The sequence below is a fragment of the Corvus moneduloides genome, chromosome 1, assembly GCF_009650955.1.
Source record: "Corvus moneduloides isolate bCorMon1 chromosome 1, bCorMon1.pri, whole genome shotgun sequence".
NCBI lineage: Eukaryota > Metazoa > Chordata > Aves > Passeriformes > Corvidae > Corvus > Corvus moneduloides.
Window position 1 is genome coordinate 156,846,321 of NC_045476.1, and position 19,973 is coordinate 156,866,293.

At 38.4% G+C, this 19,973-nt stretch overlaps 1 protein-coding gene across 9 annotated transcripts in view; it reads right to left on the reverse strand.

The window, feature by feature from the left end:
* Positions 1 to 1,722: 1,722 nt before the first annotated feature.
* Positions 1,723 to 19,973, reverse strand: part of CYRIB (CYFIP related Rac1 interactor B) — a 96,981-nt gene continuing 78,730 nt past the window's right edge. For 4 of the 9 annotated variants that reach the window (XM_032133322.1, XM_032133339.1, XM_032133331.1 and 1 more), the window contains 10 exons: positions 18,554 to 18,636; positions 12,599 to 12,720; positions 10,868 to 10,973; positions 9,715 to 9,851; positions 9,014 to 9,091; positions 8,803 to 8,919; positions 7,643 to 7,722; positions 6,386 to 6,512; positions 4,939 to 5,009; positions 2,016 to 2,518 (listed from right to left, as the gene is read on the reverse strand). In XM_032133322.1, the coding sequence (XP_031989213.1) occupies positions 2,455 to 2,518; positions 4,939 to 5,009; positions 6,386 to 6,512; positions 7,643 to 7,722; positions 8,803 to 8,919; positions 9,014 to 9,091; positions 9,715 to 9,851; positions 10,868 to 10,973; positions 12,599 to 12,720; positions 18,554 to 18,626 (975 nt within the window). In that variant the 5' untranslated portion in view covers positions 18,627 to 18,636 and the 3' untranslated portion in view covers positions 2,016 to 2,454. Of the gene's footprint in view, positions 2,519 to 4,938; positions 5,010 to 6,385; positions 6,513 to 7,642; positions 7,723 to 8,802; positions 8,920 to 9,013; positions 9,092 to 9,714; positions 9,852 to 10,867; positions 10,974 to 12,598; positions 12,721 to 18,553; positions 18,637 to 19,629; positions 19,716 to 19,973 lie in introns of those variants that run through there. The other 5 variants (XM_032133355.1, XM_032133317.1, XM_032133364.1 and 2 more) reach the window with 4 other exon arrangements.

Below are 19,973 nucleotides of genomic sequence, written 5' to 3' on the forward strand. Positions count from 1 at the left end.
ACAGGTACCCAGAATACACCTGAACCTCCTCCAAAGTCTTCAAGTGTAATGATTTACAAGTTTGCAGATCTCTTCCTTCCAAAACAAACAAACAAAAGATAAAAAGGAAAACATTTCTTGATGGTGCAGAAGGGGTATCCATAGGAAAGCCACCACGGTCACACTGATACGTTCTATCTGGAGCCAGCATGCAAAGTTACAAAACATTACTTGTCCACCAAATAAAGCTGAGGGGCTCACAATTGCCTGCAGCTTTCAAGTCTCCTTTCCAGAACGCTGACAATTCATGTTAAACATAATCACAACAGCACCAAACACATGAGGAGCACTAATGTTTACCCATCAGGGCAAAACATACCATTTTCCAGTTTTCTAGTCATTCTCAATTCCTGTTTACACAGCATACCACAATGGCTAAGGCTGGAAGGGACCACAGTGGGTCATCTGGTCCAACCTCCCTGGTCAAGCAGGGTCATCCCAGAGCACATGGCACAGGATCACGTCCAGATAGCTCTTGGAAATGTCCAGTGAGGGAGACTCCACACCCTCTCTGGACAATCTGTTCCAGTGCTTGGTCACAGCACAGTGAAGAAGTTCTTCCTCATATTCAAGTGGAACTTCCTGGGCATCAGTTTCTGCCCGCTGCCTCTTGTCCTATTGCTGGGCACCACCGAGCAGAGTCTGGTCCACCCTCTGACACCTCCCTGCAGATACTGACAGATGTTGATGAGGTCCCCTCTCTGTCACCTCTTTTTGAGGCTGAACACGCCCAGCTCCCTCAGCATTTCCTCATAAGAGAGATGCTCCACTCCCTATGCTGGACACACTTCAGGAGCTCCACATCTGCCTTGTCCTGAGGAGACCAGAACAGAGCACAGCACTCCAGGTGAGGCCTTGCCAGGGCTGAGAAGAGGGGCAGGATCACCTCCCTGACCTGCTGGCAAGGCTCTTCCTGATGCATCCTAGGACACCATTGGCCCTCTTGGCCCCCAGGGCACTGCTGACTCATGGACAGCTGCTCTCGCCCAGCTCCTTCTCCACACAGCTGCTTTCCAGCAGGTCAGCCCCCAGTCTGTGCTGTTCCCCCCCCAGGTGCAGGACCCTGCATTTGCCTTTGCTGAATTTCAGACAGTTCCTCTCTGCCCATCTAACTACCAAGGTCCTTCAGAAGGGCACTATGTTTTCCCCTTCAATCCTTTCCCCTCCAAAAGAGCTTTTATTTCTTCACCAACCTATGCAAGACTTGTTGCTATAAATTGTTACCCAAAGAAGAAACATTATTTAGTATGCTGTGATTATTCAGATTTTACACAGTACAAATACCTAGACCCATAAGAGTACACATCAGTACAGAGCAAGGGGAGTTCATCTCCCCACCCCTGGTATGGAAAGAGCCCAGTGTCATTTCTGATGGCTGTACTGAGGAGCAAGGGTAGCCCAGATGCAGCTTCATCAGCAACGTCCACTGGGATCCATATGAATTGCACCAAGTTCCTCACCACAAACCCTATCTGAGTAATAATTCTGGAGACAGGGAAGCAGCACAGAGTGAAGAGTAAGAACCCTAAAACACGCTAGGCTTAAATCAGTGGATTAGGCAACTGGTTACTGGTAACGAAACAGAAGAGTTTTCACTATATAAAATTTATAAATTTATTTTTTTGTAAAAATCCAAAGAGCACGAAGACATCTCACTCAAAATACTGGTAAATCAAACCACACTTAGAAAAATGAAAGCTGATTTTATTATCTTATCCACAGCCAATCATTTGACATGAACATGCATACGTAATTTTGCTACGCACACACCACAGTTTAACGTTAGTTATTAAAGGTTAAACATACAACATACATCCTTACAAAAATGAGTCAAAATGCAAACGTAACTTTTAAACAAAACAGTTTTTACTCATTTAAAAAAACTTTTGTGTTGGGTACCATTTTGTACAAACACAGTTAATTTAAACAAATCTGCTTTTAGTTTCCTCATGGTTGCACATGAAAATAAGCTGCAATAGAAAATGAAGTCATCAAGGGATTTTTAAATAGCAGAAGTAGGCAGTCTTGCCATGCAGAAGAAGCAATATTAAATATTAGTTTTTCAAAAAAAGAAAAAAACCACAAGTTTAAAAATATTTAGTTCAAGTCACAAATCTTTCCCCAGTACAGAGAAATCCAAATGCAACGCATAATTAGCTGCCACTTAGGATGGCTATTCTGAGAAGTAGAAATACTTTCCAGAATTGATAATTTTCATTGATTTGGCACAGAAAAGAAGTCTGAGCTTACTTAGGTACAAGAAAGTGATTAAAAAAAAAAAAAGGTAAACAGGAAGAGAGAAAATAAAAAGCAAGAATGAACGAGATAGTAGTTGCAATCACTAAAAAAAAAAAATCTGTGCATCTCAGTCATTGCAGAATACTGTCTACAGCAGGTGCGAATTCCAGGTAATTGTTATTGCAACATGGATTTAATTTGCTTGGAGGTAGTCTCATCATTCAAATGCTTTGTTGTGTACCTAAACACAGAAATAAAGTCAAGATGAGCATAAATGCTATTGCGCTTTGGCTTACAAATGTGCAATTTTTTTGTTTATGGCTCAACCTGACTACACCAGAGCAAAACCCTCAGCCATGGATCATCACCCACTCCATGGTCACTGAGAACACAAATCAGACATTCTGATCAGAAAATGCTATTATCAATCAGAATTATAACCCAGCAGCCTTGCACCAAGGGGAGCTCAAAATAAGCCGCAGCTGGACATTGGCTTTCATAGTAAACTCACAGTAGCACTTGTGACAGGTAATTATCCACCAGACTAATGCTGAGGGCTCTGCCCACAGGAAACATCTTCAAATAAAGCAGCTTCAGAAATTCTTCTTCAAAACTTCCAGTGACCAAACCTTTCTAAGATCCCTCAAAGACAATGGATTTAACCACTTTTCAGCTTAATTTGCTGCTTAGTTAAGTGACTCTGCTGCTAAAACTACAGAGCATATACGTGCTTATTTCAGCTCCTTCCCCTTTCAAAATTCTCTAGAACAATAGCACATTTTTAAATCACTATAAAAAACTTAGCTATCTCTATTTTTAAAATATATCCTCATTGCACGCTTTTTTTATGATTAATTTCCTGATCCTCCTTCCTAACTAATCTAAAAGCAAAAAAAACTTATTTTGTAATTTAAATTTAACATGTTAAATTAGCACTTTCATTGTTATCCACAACTGCAGTACTATTTCACTTGTTCACTTGATAAATATATAATGACTTTTTAGTTCAGAAGTTAAGACCACTGTAGATTTCAGCACTTTTTGGTAATTTATACTTTCAACAAACATGTAGCCTAAGGTTTTCTGAAATCCTGAAAAGTTATTGCATTTGGTATTCTGCCCATGTGGAAAAGCTGAACATGATTACAGTACTCAGATGAATTTGAAATTACAAAGAGCTGATCTCACTCCAAAATCCATACCACCTTCCATTTGCTTTGGAAACATATTATCTGTCTCTTGGGAAAACAAGAGAACTTCTTGTTCCTCCAGAATCAAAGACTTAGATTTGGACTTAATTTGTCATGATGACATCTTGAACCTGTTCTCATCACGCAAGCACACAGCAGCTCACCTCTGCATCTCTTTCTAACAATTCCAAATGAGGTTTAGAAAAGATTTAAATACCCTACCCAGATGAGCAATCAAATGTACAAAACCAGGACTATTACAGCATCCATGCATGGAAAGGGTTGGAGCAGGGAAAGAACAGCTTTGAGAGCAGGGACTGGATTTACACTGCTAACCATTAAGTTAATTGTGGTTGTGTAATTAACCAAAAGTTAATGTCACTGCTCGGTGCAGTGAGAACCGAACTACACCTTCCAGGTACTTTCATGGTGTCAACAATGATGGGAAAAAATGGGGTACTAGTAAAGACTGGTGATCATTGCAGCTGCAATCACAATAAACTAGTCATAAAATAAATGATAATGCAGCATTTTCCCTCTGGAAGCCTGTGTTTTTACTGACCACCATCTCAAAGACTGGTCATGTACATGAAGTTCAGAGATGAACATGATTTTAGCATGGAAATAATCACCAAGTTTCAAATTAGGCATGGATTTTTTTTATTTTAACTAATAATCTGAAAAGACTTCGCAAAAGAACCCACCTACAATACCACATTATTTCACTACTAACCACCTCATAACACAAAAAAATTAAAAAGAGAGCAAATGAAATTAAAGCAGTTTCACTGCAGATAAGGAAAATAAATCACAACTGGACACTTTCAGGCAAGACAAACTAAAGCTTCCACATTCCAAGCAAGTGCATGAGTAACAACACCCAGTTACAGTTATTTGTTACCAAAGGAATGATACTTTTCCAAGTCAGGACAAGAACGAAGACTTCATCTGCCTATCGCATTTTGGCACTTTCTGCCACTCCTCCAATGCTGGACACCCATGCAAAGAACACGGTACTGACTACAGATACAGCTTTATTGGCCCAAATTAGCAGGTTTTAGATTAATATACTGCATTATTAGTTTTTCTTCTCCAATCAACGTAGCAAATTCCTGTCTTGTCTATTCTACAGCAAAACACAGAGACTTGTGCCTGAAGTACTTTCTCAAAAGGAACAATTTCTAGTTACTTACCACGCCATACTGACTCATTCTTAACCTGCATGCATAGAAAAAGTTATCTTAGAATGAACAATTGCAAGCTCACAAACCGGTTTAAAACCCAGAGGCTTCTTCATACATCCTTGTCTCAAGACACACTGGAAGAAAAGCCTGCAATAATCACATTCACCTCTCCCTGTAAGAGTCACTGAATACTTTGCTATAAAGAAAATATCCTGAACAATTCATGAAAACTCATATCAAAACATTAAAAAAAAAAAAAAAACAAACAAAGAAACAAAGAGGAGTACCTGAGAGCATTTAGAAGGCCTTCTACACTGTTAGGAGGCTGGTCTTTAAGAACTTTGATGCATCCTTTCATCTAGGAGTTAAAAAAATTAGTTTTTTCCATGCTAATACCTTCTGAATTTACAGGAATGTTTTGTATTCAGTTTGTCAAAGATCAAAAATAAGTATTTTAAGATAGCAGCAGTGTAAAGACATTTTCTGGGTATTAGAAAGGAATTAAGCTTTCAGTACTACATTTTCCTACGACAGACTGGCTTAGCTACTTAAAAAGCTGCATCAGTGCACCCTCAGCAACTTTGCTGGTGACACCAAGCTGTGTGGTGTTACTGACACTCTGGAGGGAAGGGATGGCATCCAGAGGGACCTGGACAGGCTGAGAACCTCATGAGGCTCAACAAGGCCAAGTGCAAGGTCCTGCACCTGGGTCAGGGCATCCCAAGCACAAATACAGGCTGGGTGGAGAATGGATTGGGAGCAGCCCTGAGGAGAAGGACTTGGGGGTATTGGTGGATGAGAAGTTCAACATGACCTGGAAATGTGCTCTGGCAGCCCAGAAAGCAAATGTGTCCTGGGCTGCAGCAAAAGAAATGTGGCCAGTAGGGTGAGGGAGGAGATTCTTAACCTCTGCACTGCTCTTGTAAGACCCCACCTGGACCCAGCTCTGGTGTCCCCAGCAGAAGAGTGTGACATGGACCTGCCAGGGCGAGTCCAGAGGAGGGTCACGAAGATGATCAGAAGGCTTTTCTGTGAGGAAAGGCTGAGAGAACTGGGGCTGTTCAGCCTGGAGAAGACAAAGCTCTGGGGAGACCACAGAGCACCTTCCAGTACATAAAGGGGGCTACAAGAGAGCTGGAAAGAGACATTTTACAAGGGCATGGAGTGATAAGATGAGGGAGAATGACTTTGAACCTTGTGGCTGCCACATTCCTGGAAGTGTTTAAGGCCAGGTTGGACAGGGCCTTAAGCAACCTGGTCCAGTGGAAGGTGTCCCTGCTCATGGCAGGAGCGCTGGAACTGGATGATCTTTAAAGTCCCTTTCAACGCAAACCATTCTATGACAACTTTAGACAATGCAACTTTCATGTGAAACTCTGCTTTATCAACGTTAAAAAAATGGAACCATGAGCAAAAATATATGTTTATCATAAATCCACTAAGAATTATTACATTCAGCCATTACATTTCTGATCTGGATCTTTCAACACAAGCACTGTCTACAAATATTTCTAGAAACTACCTGAATTACATAAAAACCAGATTTTTCATGACCCACTTGCACGTCCGAAGGCCTAGTTTGTATTTCTCACTACTTAAAGATATATTTTTGCTCACGGCTACCTGTTTAGCACCAAGCCAGTGTATATATCTGATACTAGAACCTGGAAGACAGAAAAGGAGCCTACATAGAATTTAAATACTCAGGAGATTATTTAGCAACAGTAAACTTACATCAATTTTTGAAGTTTTGGCAAAAGCGCCCACCGGATGCACGTGGTCATAGAGTATGATGACACCCACCATTACCCTCAGACAGAATGATACTGTTTCCTCATTTGTAAACCTGCTTCTATATTCACTGTAATTCAAAACCACAGGTTATTATCTATGAAACACAAGATAACAGTACATACTAGTAATACCCAAAATAAGATTGAAGACAAAAATTCTACTACAAATCCTCAGAGAAAAAACAAACAAACCAACCAACCCAACCAAATCCACCAACCCCAAACTTTTGAGAGTTTTCTTTGTTCCTTTCAATAACCTGACAAAGGCCAGATGACCGTTTAGAAAGTTACCTGAAGATTAATAAAAATTCTCAAACCTAAAACAGGATCCTGCTATACCATTTGGATTTTTTCAGAGACAAAAAACATTAAAACAATACATACTAACTTGGTCTCCAATGCTTCCTACACTTCTCCCTGCCACCTTCTAATACACATCCAAACTTCTGACTTAGGAAAAAAAAAAGGCAGGGTAATGGACAACATTTAACTACTTTTTTTAATGGAACAGTCCCTTCTTAAGAAGGGTAAGAGTATAAATGCTTGGAGCTCTTAATGTACTCCAAAACAAATGTCCTGTGGTATTTGGACAGAAACTTACTGAAAAAGACATAGCTCATGCCCAAATAATTTTACCAATAGAAAACTATTTAGAACACAGAAGAAACAGATTTAAAAAAATAATCCAAGTTTAGTCTGACTTTGGTCATACTCCCAGTGCCTCTCAATGTACAGTAGACAACTGACTGCCTTCATGCCTAGAAGTTGTCTCTTAATTCCCCTGAGAGGAGCACTGTCATTTTGTTAGAGCCATCAGCCGGGCCAGCCCGCAAGGACAATCCCCTGCATCGCCCACAGCCCCCACTTTCAGGAGGCCCTAGGCAATCATGCTCAAATAGTCTATTCCTCTGAATTATACATGAGAAAACCACTTATAAAGAGTGCCAAGAAGTTGTCTAGCTTCCATAGCCATTCTATTTTTAAATATTAATGTGTTCAGAAAAGTAGACTGCATGATTTGCGTGGCTGGCAAAATGAGACAAGGGGGTTTCATGTCAAGGTAAACAACTAGGCTGATAAAAAGGAAACACCATAGTTCCTAATTACCCTGATTATATTTCTTTCACCTCATGCATCACTAGTCAGGTCTGAAATAGAGAGATGACTCATACCCAACCCAAGCACTGTTTGTACTCACGGGGTTTCCAGCATGACCCTGCACACACTTGCCATGGTGCTTAAGCAATCTGTTGTGTTCTCTATCGGTAAATTTTTATTCTGCAAAAGAAGATTAACAGTTTCCAATTCAATTACTGTGAAATATTATACTATAAAACCTAAGTCAAACCAGTTATCTGCTGGCATGGCAATGTGGAGCAATTAAAAACATCAACACAGCTATGGTAAGTCAGGTAGTCTTCTTTTTTTTTTAAATGTTACCATACAGATTAGCAATTTACAAAGGAAAGGCTACCACATAGGCTTTGCCTGCTTGTTTGTAGTCAAAAAATTACACCATTAACATGGTTGACTTTTGGAAAGTTTTGAAGGAATCATCTAACCTACTCCTACAAAAACAAAAATTTCTATAGCCAAATATATTCATCTGCTGTAATAGTAAAACTTAAAATTGTTGCAGATAAATATCATAAAGAAAACATAAAACAAGAGGACAATTTTCTTCAGGCATTTCAAGTATAAAGCAGAACTCAGCAAAAAAACCATTAGAAGATAAATGTAACTTTGTATTAATTATGTAAAGTACAATTATTTTTTACTAAGAAATAGCGTGCATTTTTTGCATGTAAGCCAAAAATCATCACAGTTACCAGAGGGCAAGCACAATACTTGTAGTGACTGGGTAGTCAAGGATAAATAGGGATGTCTCAAAATGTTGAAATACTTTTCCAGTTCAGGTTCCTCCTCCCTTTTGCAATAATGCAGTATACTTGACTTTACACAGTGTAACAAGAGTGTCTTGGGAAGGAGAAAAGAAAGCTACATTTCAATTCCATTCCTTTTCAAGCACAAAGAATCAAGCTGTTTCCCTTTCAATTTTCTGAAATTTCTGCTCTATATCACCATCACAATACAGGCAAAATAGTTACCTGCCCCACCTCCCTCTTTGAGGAAAGTCATCACTACTGATGCGACACTATCCATTAGCTTTTGGCAACACACACACACAGTGCCTGGCTGGAGTCCCTAACCCTACAACATCTGGGAAAGACATGTTACATTTCTTGAGGCTTCAAACCCTAAGTTTTATTTCTAGATGGTGGAAGTTGTGTTCCCCATTATGTCTGGCCCTGCAGTGCTCTGAAGCACATTATCCAAGCCATAAATTTATACTCTTACCTCTGACACAAACTTTGTTGTGGCATCACTTAAGGTTTTCAACATTGGCGTCGCTTCAGCGTAAAATAAAGACATTCTGTTTGCCAACTCATTATTTACTTCATTTTCTCCCTCTGCCTAAAAAACAGAAGAAAGGGTTTAGTTGTTCTGTGTATGGAGAAGAGAGGTGGTAGCAGAAGATTACATTTCATCTCATCCAAGGGTTACCTACTGGGACATTGTTAATCCTCATGCGGCTCAGAGTTCTTCTATAGTAGCTGAAGTCATTCTGTATAGCAGGATTTGTCATCTATGTAGACACAGAAGCAAGAGAGTTGTGACAAATTCAAGAAAAATATTAGAACAAGTTTTTGTAAAATATAATATACCCAACAAGAAAACATTCAACTTCCTGAAGCAAAAAGGCCTGTGACATGTTGGGAACTGGGAACCACAACAAGAAGCTTTCTGGTTTCTCAGATTCAGAACAAGCTCTAACAGGAACGAGAAAAGGATCAGTCTTCTAAATAAAAGCTGGAAATTAGTAGGCTGAAAAACATTGCTTTGCTAATTTGACTCCAAGGACCAGACCAGCAAATTAATTATCATTTCAGCTTCTTCGCACATTAGGAAGAAAATAGCTGGACTATGGGTGCACATGAGCTAAAAGCAGCAGCATTATCCCAAGAGATATGCCAAATTTGGGTGAAGAAACATGATTAATATAAACTGAAATACAACAAGTGCCTAAAGCTAATATGATATTTCATCTGCTTTCCAGTTTAATCTAACTCTAGGTCAGGAGAGCAAGCCAAGCATATTGGATATTTGAATACCCACTGCACATTCTATTCCAGAATAGAACACAACTCAGACTGCTTCACTGAACAGACTTGGATTCTTTTTCCAGCCTTCTTGATTACAAACTCTTACCTTGAGCTCATCAAAACGGAGTGTAAAGTGAAGAATTTCTGCAAATTGCTTAGCAAGAGCCTGCTCTCGCTCCAGGTGCTGTGTTGGGGAATACGGAGTGCTCGTCAGGGCTCCCAGCAGGCCTCGCAGTCCTGCCTCTGCAGTGACAGGAGACAATTTTGCAATAAACAACTGCACCTGCTTCTTGTATCAATATTGGCTGATATTTGCATGCTAGACTTAAAACATACGTCTGCCAAAATACGTGGTGATTAATAATAAAGAGGCTTGACTGATTGCTTATCTATGTGTCACTGCTGTCATATTTACTTACAAATTGCTGTACCAGGTCTCATCAGCACTGACAGCCACCAAAAAACCTTCTTGAAAAGTTTTACTCAAGCTTTGTCTGCAATACTTGTGTAAAACACATTTCAATAACCTGTGTTAGCAGACTTCAGCCTTTACGAGAAGACAGAATTCAAAAGGCACTTAACTGTAAGCACAAGTCACGTTATTCAAGATAAATTTATAATCCAACTTCCTGTTCATCTTCTTGAGAAAAATACCTCACCCATTTAAAATAGCAGAACTTGCTTGCACAAAGTTTCCATGTTTTAAACACATTTTTTACAAGCTATGCTAATAAATTTGATAAAAAATGAGATAACAACAGAAAGCTGGTGAAAAAACAAGTCTGATAAGTTTTATCAGTTTAGCCACCACATCAGTGAGTTTCAAAAGAGGCATGAAGCACCATCTCAAGTATTGCATCTGTATGAACCAAGACCAGGCATTTCCCCAGATCAAATTATTTCTGGTGTTTAGGGAGGAATAATACAATCTCTTTTAAATAGTCTTGGTAACAAAAATACTGAAAGAATTAATTTCTGATTATTTAGTCCATTCATTTCGAGTCAGTCAGCTAGTTACTGCTTTCCAGAGTAACTAAAGGAGTACAGGAAGAGAAACAAGTATGCTCCCAATCTCTCTCTCCTCTCAGATATCCACTGAAGCAAGTTTGCTGTCATCCAATCCAGTGTATGGGAGGAATCTATGCAATACGAGCTTTTTTCCACTAAGGAGCTGACCTAGATGTGATCACATATGAATATGCCAAATATACTAATTAATGAAGAAAAAAACCCCCTTTATTTAACACCTTTCTACTCACCTAGTCTTTGAGAAAATTCATAGAATTTCTTTAGTTTGCCTACTAGTGGAACAACTGCACCCCATGCCTTCTCTTGCAGCTTCTCATCATTTGGATGCTGTATTGCCTTAAATTAGAAAAAAAAAGAAGAAAAGTATGCTTAGATTGGGAATAACTGATGCACTGCTGACAAAACAGCCCCAAACAACAAAACACAAAAAACCAAAACACCTATGCAGAACAATTGCTTGAAGAGCTAATAATTAAAAATCTACCTACTAAGAAGTTTTCAGTTGAGAGACAAGCATGTACTAACCCATGTCTGTTCCAAAAAGGTCTAAATAATTGTGTTGAAAGTAAGCATCCTGAACAGGAAAACAGCTTGGAGAGAGTATAAAGAAATGGTTAAAAATCAAGTTACTCAGATAAGAAAATTTACATAACCAGATCTAGTTCATTAAAATTAACAACTTTATTGTGGTTACTCCAAGCAAAAAAAATTTAGCGATCAAAGCCTCATCCTAATGTTGGTATCTATCACTAATTCCCAAATTTGCAAAGAAAAAAAATGGCTGTGAAATTCAGGCTAAGTATTACAGTAGGAACATTTAAGCATAATCAACAACATAAAGCACCGCCAGGACACAATGTATACCACAGCCTTGAGGGATATATTTATAGGCTTTGTCTTTGCAGTAAACTTCCCAGACACAGAATACCTTAAATGCAACCTCTCCAGTTAGCAACTGGAAATATACTAAGAAAACACAAATAAAATGCTCATAACTCTCCTGCAACATTTTCACTGTCAAGTTCTTGATTACAAAAACTGTTTTGGCCAACCGTGGGCTGTGGCTTGCAGCACACTCCTCTCTGGTCCTAGAAACTTTCCTTCCTGCCATGTCTACCTCCTCTCAGAAGAGTATCTCTCATTTCTCCTTGGGATCTGCAGGCACACATTCCTGCCTGATCCTACAGCCTGTCCCTGAACACACTCCTTCCTTGAAGAACAAGTAAGCTATCTTCCCTCCTAAGGGTTTTGTGTGACAGGTATCCTTCTTAAACCTACCTTATGAATTCCTTGAAGAGAAAAACTCTCAAAGCTGAATGGCTATTAGTATCTCAATTCATATGGAGTGAGCAGACACTCCTCCTATCTAATACTATTTTTTAAGGGTATGTTACAGTGAGTAACTCCTTCCTTCAGGACCAAAGCAGCCCCCATTGCTGCATGTTCTTAAACAAAGGAAAAATGGAATGACGGTCTGTACAGGAACTTTGCTTCTGATCCAAACATCTACTTTAGTAAATAAAAGTCAATTAAAAGGGATTGAAAATGAGATGCCCTTTGTGTTAGGATTACCAAACCAGGCTTCTCCAGTTACCATACAAGAGGATGCCAACACTACTCAATATTGCACTGTAGTCACACCACGCTCTTTCCAAATTCACTATTAACTCAAAAAGAGCATATGTGGGAACACAAAGAAAAATCAATAGCAACAATTCACTAAAAACTCTGAGAAGCATCATTTGCTAATATATATGTGGATTAATATGATTGAAACAAGCAACATCTGTTTTGCTGTTAAAAAGAAACATTCCAGAGCAGAAATTCAAGACAGTGATTTTAATAGACAACATGCTCTGCCAAAACAGCTCCTGCAAGCAAAGTTAAACCCCAGCAGTATTTGGTTAAGATCAGACAATGAACAACCACAGGTTGTGCACAATTGTAGCGCTCTAGCTCACCTCTCGTATTTCATGGCCAGCTCCTCTATATGACTGCAAGTCTTCCAGTATTCCTTCTGCATCCTTTAACACTACATTCACCTGATTATAAATTTCCTTTTCAGATTCTGTAGGTTGGGCATCTAAACAGCAGAACATATTAAATGTATATATATATTTTTTTTAACAACAACATGGAATTCAATAGGCACACCATCACCTATGGGACAAATTCTTCATGCAGCAACTCATCAAGAATTTTCATTCTCTGAAGAGCTACTACAATGTATAAAGAACTCCAAGAGACTAATTGTATTCATTTTAGTAGTCTCTTAATTTACCATCCCAAAAATTCACCTGGATTCTATTTTCTTGACTTATTTAAAACTGAGTTAGGAGAAGAAATTCTGATGAGTTGTCTTTATGACTATCATATAATATCACCTTGGGGTGCAGTAGAGGCTGGAAGAAACTTAGCTAAACACTCAAAGGACACACTCACTGCAGACAGCACAGGAGATATCCATGTCTATTGTTATCTAGAAACACTGCATCAGATTATTTTCCATCTTGTCTGCCTCATCTTTAACTGGTTGGGAAAGGAGCTGTATCTTTTATTTCTAAATATATTTAATTCTCAAAACATATTCTTCATTGCACTTTATTGCACAATCAGAGCTGAGAACAAAAAGATCTAGTGTGAGTTTGTGTAGGGCTTTTTTTTCTTGTCCCCTGTCTTTAAAGATATAAGCTGTCTCCCATTTTTTTTCTAATTAGTTAAGGACTTCCCAAAAGTATATTGGGTCATAATTTCAAAAAGCTACAGGTACATTTTTAAATGTGATTCTGTAAGAAGTATGTTTTGAGAAGAATCAACAAAAGGTTTTACCCTTTAAAAACAATCACCTAGTACAAATATCTCAAACATGGTTTACCTGAAACCATTTTTTTTCTTTTAAAATTCTGATGGAAGCTATAAGGTTAGTTCCTTATAGACTCATATTTAAAAAAATAATAGTTACTGAAGCTCTTGTAAAAAAATCCCCACTTCTCTGTTAACATGGTCAGAATAGGTTATGGATTAAATAGAATTGTATTTTAGTCCATTATTTCCAATGCCAAAAATCAGGGTATTAACAATAGATTCTTTTTTATAGGGACAAACAAAAGTTATTAAGGATAATATATCCTCATGACTTCGTGTTGTTTGAAGAGTCTGGGAAATGTCTTTTTAGAAGCACTTTTTCCATGATCCATATGTACAACTTCCCATGGAAGTTAGGTACATCTTTACATTGGAAATAAAACTCCCACAGTATCTTAGTGTTACACACTAGAAAAACACAAGAGAAAACAAAGTTTGTATTAGGAGAAAATAAATTTCACATGCATTGCCTGTCTGGATTTTGCTGTAATTTTTGCATAATATCTCTTATGTTTTATAGTTTAATGCATTAAGAGTGGGCTTTATTAACAAATATCCCTATATATAGACCTTGCAACAGTTTAACTCATCTTTTGAGAAACAAAGAATTAGCACAGGTTAAAAAGAACCGGGTCGCTCCTTTAAAAATAAATAAATAAAAGAGCACCACATTGATTAGGCATCGAGTAAAAGTGGCCAGTGCTTTTCAGATCATCACAAAGGTCACATAATTTTGAAAGCTGCTGAAGACTGCTGTAAGAAATGAAGACAAAAAATGAGGGAAAAGAGCAGACAGGGAAGCACCAGTTGACTGGCAGCAGTTCATGCACGAACATGAAATGCTATAGTGAAATACAGACTAAGATGTAAAGCTCTGTAGCATTCCAGATTGTGTTGTTAAATAATGCAATCAAGACTTGTCACTTGGATTGTCTCACACTGAGAACATCTCCTGCCTATTTAATTTTTCATGCCATTTTTTTCTTTACCCTGTGTAGCAAGGAGAGTTCATTTTTCAACACTGGAAGGGGCAGAGCAGGAGGGCCCACAAGAACTCCTGCTCCTCATTTCAAAACCCACCAGTGAGCAGAACAGCTGTAGTACTATGACCCTCCATGTTTAGAAATGAAAATCATCTTCTAGATACAAATTTAGTGCTCTTCACTGGACAGCTGGCTAGGCAAATCAACACCATCACCACCTCTCAGTGTAGGATGTAATCAGCCAACTACTGTATTTCATTTCCCTAAAATGTTCCAGGAAACTTAAACCAATGGTTGGTACTTAATTTGTTGGGGTGGTTTTTGTTTTTTTTTTGGTTTTTTTTTTGTTTTTTTTTTTTTTTTTCCTTTGGGGTTTTTTTGTTTTGATTATTACCAACTTCTAAGTATCAATCTGTTTTAAAACCAAGTAGGTACTGAGTTATTTCTTTTGGTTGGTATCACATTTTCAGTCAACCTAGTCCTTTCCAATAAAAGAAATCCATAAACCTGATTTGTCCCAACTCCTTTCCTCTGCCATCTCTAAAACAGAGATCAAATTTAAAAAGCAAATTTAAATTATTTTAATTTAAAATAAATTTAAATTATCCCTTCACAAAATATTTAAGATGTTGTTAGGGGTTAAAAGGCATGATATAAAAAATCTTCAGGGCCTAATGCTGGCTGACCCAGAGCAAAATTAGTTTATTTGCTTCCCAGTGCTGGTCAGGGCACTGTATTCCGTAAGCCCATCACAGGGAAGAACAAAGGAGAGGTCCCTCTTCCTAAGCACTGTTATCATCTTGAATAGATGGAGGCAGCATTCCCATATTATGGGAATAGCATCCCTCAGTATGTACCTGAGGACTCAAGCTACAGGACCTTCACTTGAGAATCACTAACTGTGGAACTCCTTTTTCCCAACCTGGGCGTGCACAGAGCAGGAAAGGGAGTTGTACTTCTGGAGTTACTCTTGGCAGCTAAAACAACAGCAGCCAGCAGTGCCAGGCATCCAAACAGGAGGCTGAAAGAGGTATAAAATTCCCATGTCCATTTAAGTTCCTGCTACAATGTTACAACACAGCTGTGCCTTTATCAGCAATGCTTTCCACAGAAAGAACAAACCCGGTAAGTGCAGCACAGCTCACCGAGATGTTCTGATGCTTGATATTGTGGCCACAGGAGTTGACCCCTGGTTATTCAGGGCAACTTTACTATTTTTAATCCAATAGGAAGAAAAGGGAAGATGGAGGTTCTGCAAGTAAATGGGGAGTTCAACTGTAAATTAATTTTAAATTTAATCAGAATGTTACTGCACTAGATGCAATATACATTTAGAGTGCAGGATGCTCACACGGTAATAGAGACAGAAGAGGAGACTTGAAACAATATACAAACGCTGTTATGTGAACTAAATGCTACAAAAGTGAGACAACATATTGCATGCGGGGAACACACACATTTAGTGACTATTAAAATAGTATTTGGCTAGCCTACAGAACTAGTAGGGAGAGAAATTTGGGGTTAAAAGTTTACACTGCACAGCAAACTATTTAAACTGAGATTTTTCCCAGGGAAGAACACATCAAGTCATCTGAAACTGTCTGGGACAAAACTCACAAACAAGGGGGGAAAAAATGCCAGACTACTGGAGATGAAATAATTTATTCATCTCTGTTGGCATTACTATGGAGAATGCTGTCTCTGTGGCTCCTCTGAACCATGGCCAAGTTCTCTGGAGATAATGCAGGATACTGTCAGCACTAGCTTGAGATCGCCATCTCAAAGTACACTACATTTTAGCTACTATTCAAATCAGTACATTTGGAAAGGATTTGCAACTGTGACAGTAATGACACCAACGTAAAAGTTGCGCTGGAAGTTTCCCACATTTTAGGTGTCCGTTTTATGTAAACAACATTGACCTGTGCACTTTGCTCATGTTCTAAAGGCACTGCACAGACTTTAGAACAATACTCAAGACAGCTATTTGTTTCAAATAGGTAAGGTTAATGACCAAAGAAAGCATAAGCTTAACCAACGTGGAGGCAAGCAAAAGCCAACACTTCATCATATTTTTTGCATGGATTCTGATAGTCAGTCACACAAATCACTGGACTCTAGCACCAAGATAAACATCTGGGGGAAAAATAATGGTTAGAAGTCTAAAACTTTTCTAAATTTGAAGTTTCTAGCACTAGAAAGCTTTATGAACATTAGTTTTTAGCTCTTTATGGTACTATGCAAGAAACACTGGAGCCTGCTCAGTCCAAAGACATACATGGCTTTAAGAACAAAAGACTTCAAACTGCCTATTATTGGGCCAGGCTTAACACAGAATCGGCAAATTTGTTTTTAATACAGAGCTTACTTGTCCTTCCACACAAAACCACAACATTAAGTATCACAAGATTAAGTGCCAAGTCTTGAAGAAAGATCTTGGCTGTGTCAAAGCCAAGATCCTGTCAAGGCAAGCTATCTGAAACAGAGGAGAAAGAAGCATGGATACACAGTATAGCAGCAGAGACAAACGCAGAACAGGGTCCAAAATGAACAAAGAACAGTCTAACAATTCGGCCATAATATAAGTCACTTAATTTGACTGCATATGTAAGCATTTCATGTCAGCAACCTGCTTACTCTCATGCCAAATCTTGTTCATGCTCAAAACATGCATTTTAAAACAAAACTGATAGCTAAAGAATCTGTATTTAAAAAGAAAAAAAACCAGTAATTTTATTGCAATTTATTTTAGAACTATGCCTCTTCTATCCAGCTAACTTGAATTTCATTTACTCCAATTAAATTTTCAATATTTGCAGATTAAGCTGGAGCTTCACAACTCCAGTGGTCTCACACAAGAGTTCTCCCACTTCACTAAATTTTCCTACTCTGACAATATGCGAGAGTTGGTCTTACACAAATTTTACTTTCTGATTTTTGAACACAGCCCTTGATAATCTTCCCTTTATGAATAACTTGTATGACTAGCATCTTTTAATACCAATATATTCAGAAGAGACAAGTGATAAAAATCAACACTACAGGGTAAGGGTTTGGAGAAGTTTTAACTTTAAATGTCATTGAAGCAAAACCGTATTTCATCAAGCATTTTCTTTTGTATTATAACTAATATAAACAACTGCTACTGTTTCATCAAACTGAAAAACAATTCAGGGGAAAAAAAGATATAATGCACCTCAAATTATCCATATCATAATACTTCATCAATATTTTTATTATGCTATTCCATTGTATTTTTATTACATGGTCAAAATGTACTTGAACATTAATTTCCTTATTTTATGCTTGCTGATGTACAGCTGGGTAAAGAAACAGCACATCTCAAAAGAAAGTAATAAAACATGCATAGCAGAAGCCAGCAACACTTACCTGCCATTCTTAGGCTATACTGTATCATGCAACAAAAACTAAAAGACACTGACATATGTGAACCTTCTAGAATACCTGGCATTGATCAGACAAGCTACGTGTCTCTTCTTTTCAAAATCAATTTCATCTCTATACACATTGAGACCCCCTTTTAAGAAGGCATGAGGTTAAATTTCTGTGCCAGATCCAGTAAGGTTCACATATAGACCTTTAATGTGATGATGCTGGAGCTATGAATAGCTGTTGTGAGCCAATCTGGGTATGCAGCATCATTAAGTCACACTGGAAATTACAAGAATCAGGTTTCATTTTCAGTTTTTCCTTTAAGAAGCATGTATCCCCTTGGAATTTCAGTAAGCCTTGAAATAATTACAACTATTTTTAACATTTTGATTAAAAGTAGCCAGAATTTTGGTTTAAAAAATAAGAACCATATCAAGGTTTCAAGAGTCAAATGTAATTTGAAAGCCCTTTGTGGAGTAAAGGTTTTATATTTAAGGACCTGAGGATATTTTAGAACAGGTTATTGCTTTCTACCGAAGTTTGCTGAACAATTATTCATAGCTCAGGCATGCAAAGCAGTTAGAAAGATGGCAAAATGAAAACATACACTTAGTACATGACAAATGCAGTCTACTGCAGGCAAAGAGTAATAAATATATAAAATCATCTTCTCACTTTCAAAATCAAGGAAAAAATTTGGCCCCTGCTCAAGGTCTGTGCATGTCAAAACTTTTAGAAGGTTCCCCATGTTAAGGTACCTGCCAAGACAAGAATGAGAGAAAAGAAAATTTTCTTTTTATAAGAAAGAACAGCCCAAATGTAGTTGATTGAAGCAGTGGGAAAAGAAGACCAGAGAGTTCCATCAGGTACGAACCCATCCTTCAGGCTGGGTGAAGGGAGATCCCCACCTCAAGGATGCACAGCTGGTGACTCCAGCCATGCAGCTTTCCTGTAAGAGTGACCATGTCACCAACATCCTCACAGCTGCCCCCTTGGGGAAGGGACAGAATCCAACCGAAGGCTTTGCCAGGAACTGTTCAGTCCCAGTACATCCTAGCACCAGTGTCCTGAGTAGGAGTACTGCCTTGAGAGCCAAGTACCAGATTTGAAAGCATTAGCCATGCTAGATTTTAACCTGATGGGACAACAGAAGGAAAGAGCTTTAATTTTGTCAGCCCTTATAATTGTGTCAGAAGGCCATAATAGAAAACCACATCAAGATATACCATTTCAGTGTGCAGAAAATGCTAACAGAGATATGCCACAGATCTTTTACACAAGGTACCTAAAACATCTGTGAAACTCAGATAGTTTCACTTTGGACTTTTGGATGTAAAAAACCACATCAACTGCACGATGAATGACCAAAGCAGGATCAGGAATGATTTAGCACTCACTCTTGTGTACGAGAGGATTATAGGGAACAACTGCTCAGCACAGATTACTATGGCATACCAACAGGAATTCTCATTTCATGATTACTTGATTTGCAGGCAGATGGATGGACATCACTGACCACAGAGACTCAAAATGACTAAGCACATGGAAAGAAAATTTACACAGCAGCGTGATGGTGGCTTGGCAACTACTGGAAGAGGGAGGAAAAAAAAAAATAGGAACAGAAAAAACACATGCAACTCCTTCAAATTCCAACTTTACAACTGAGTCCCCTGGCCTTCACTGCAGCAGGTATAAGCAACCCTACTGTTACCATTTGAAATGCACCAGCTGTGAAGGGCTGAGAGACTTACTTTCAAAATCCAAGAAAAAATGTGCTGCATTGTGGTCTATGTCCCTGGTTAGCACCTTAATGAGATTACCCATGCCAGCAAACCTAAAAATAAAAATGGCAAAATAATTTAGTTCCAATAACCATTTCCTATTTTAAGTACACGCCTGGGTCTCACTGGAGCAGGGCTCCCCTTGAGTTTTGCACTCTGGATTCATCAGTTTCTGGTGGGGAGCAGAACTCATGCACTACACAGTGCATTTCCATGCCCCTTCTTCTTAGGGAGCAGTATTTGTTGAAAAACTGGAAAAGTTATAAGCTTTGACAAAAACAACGATGTGAATTACTGGCTCTTTTTCATCTTTG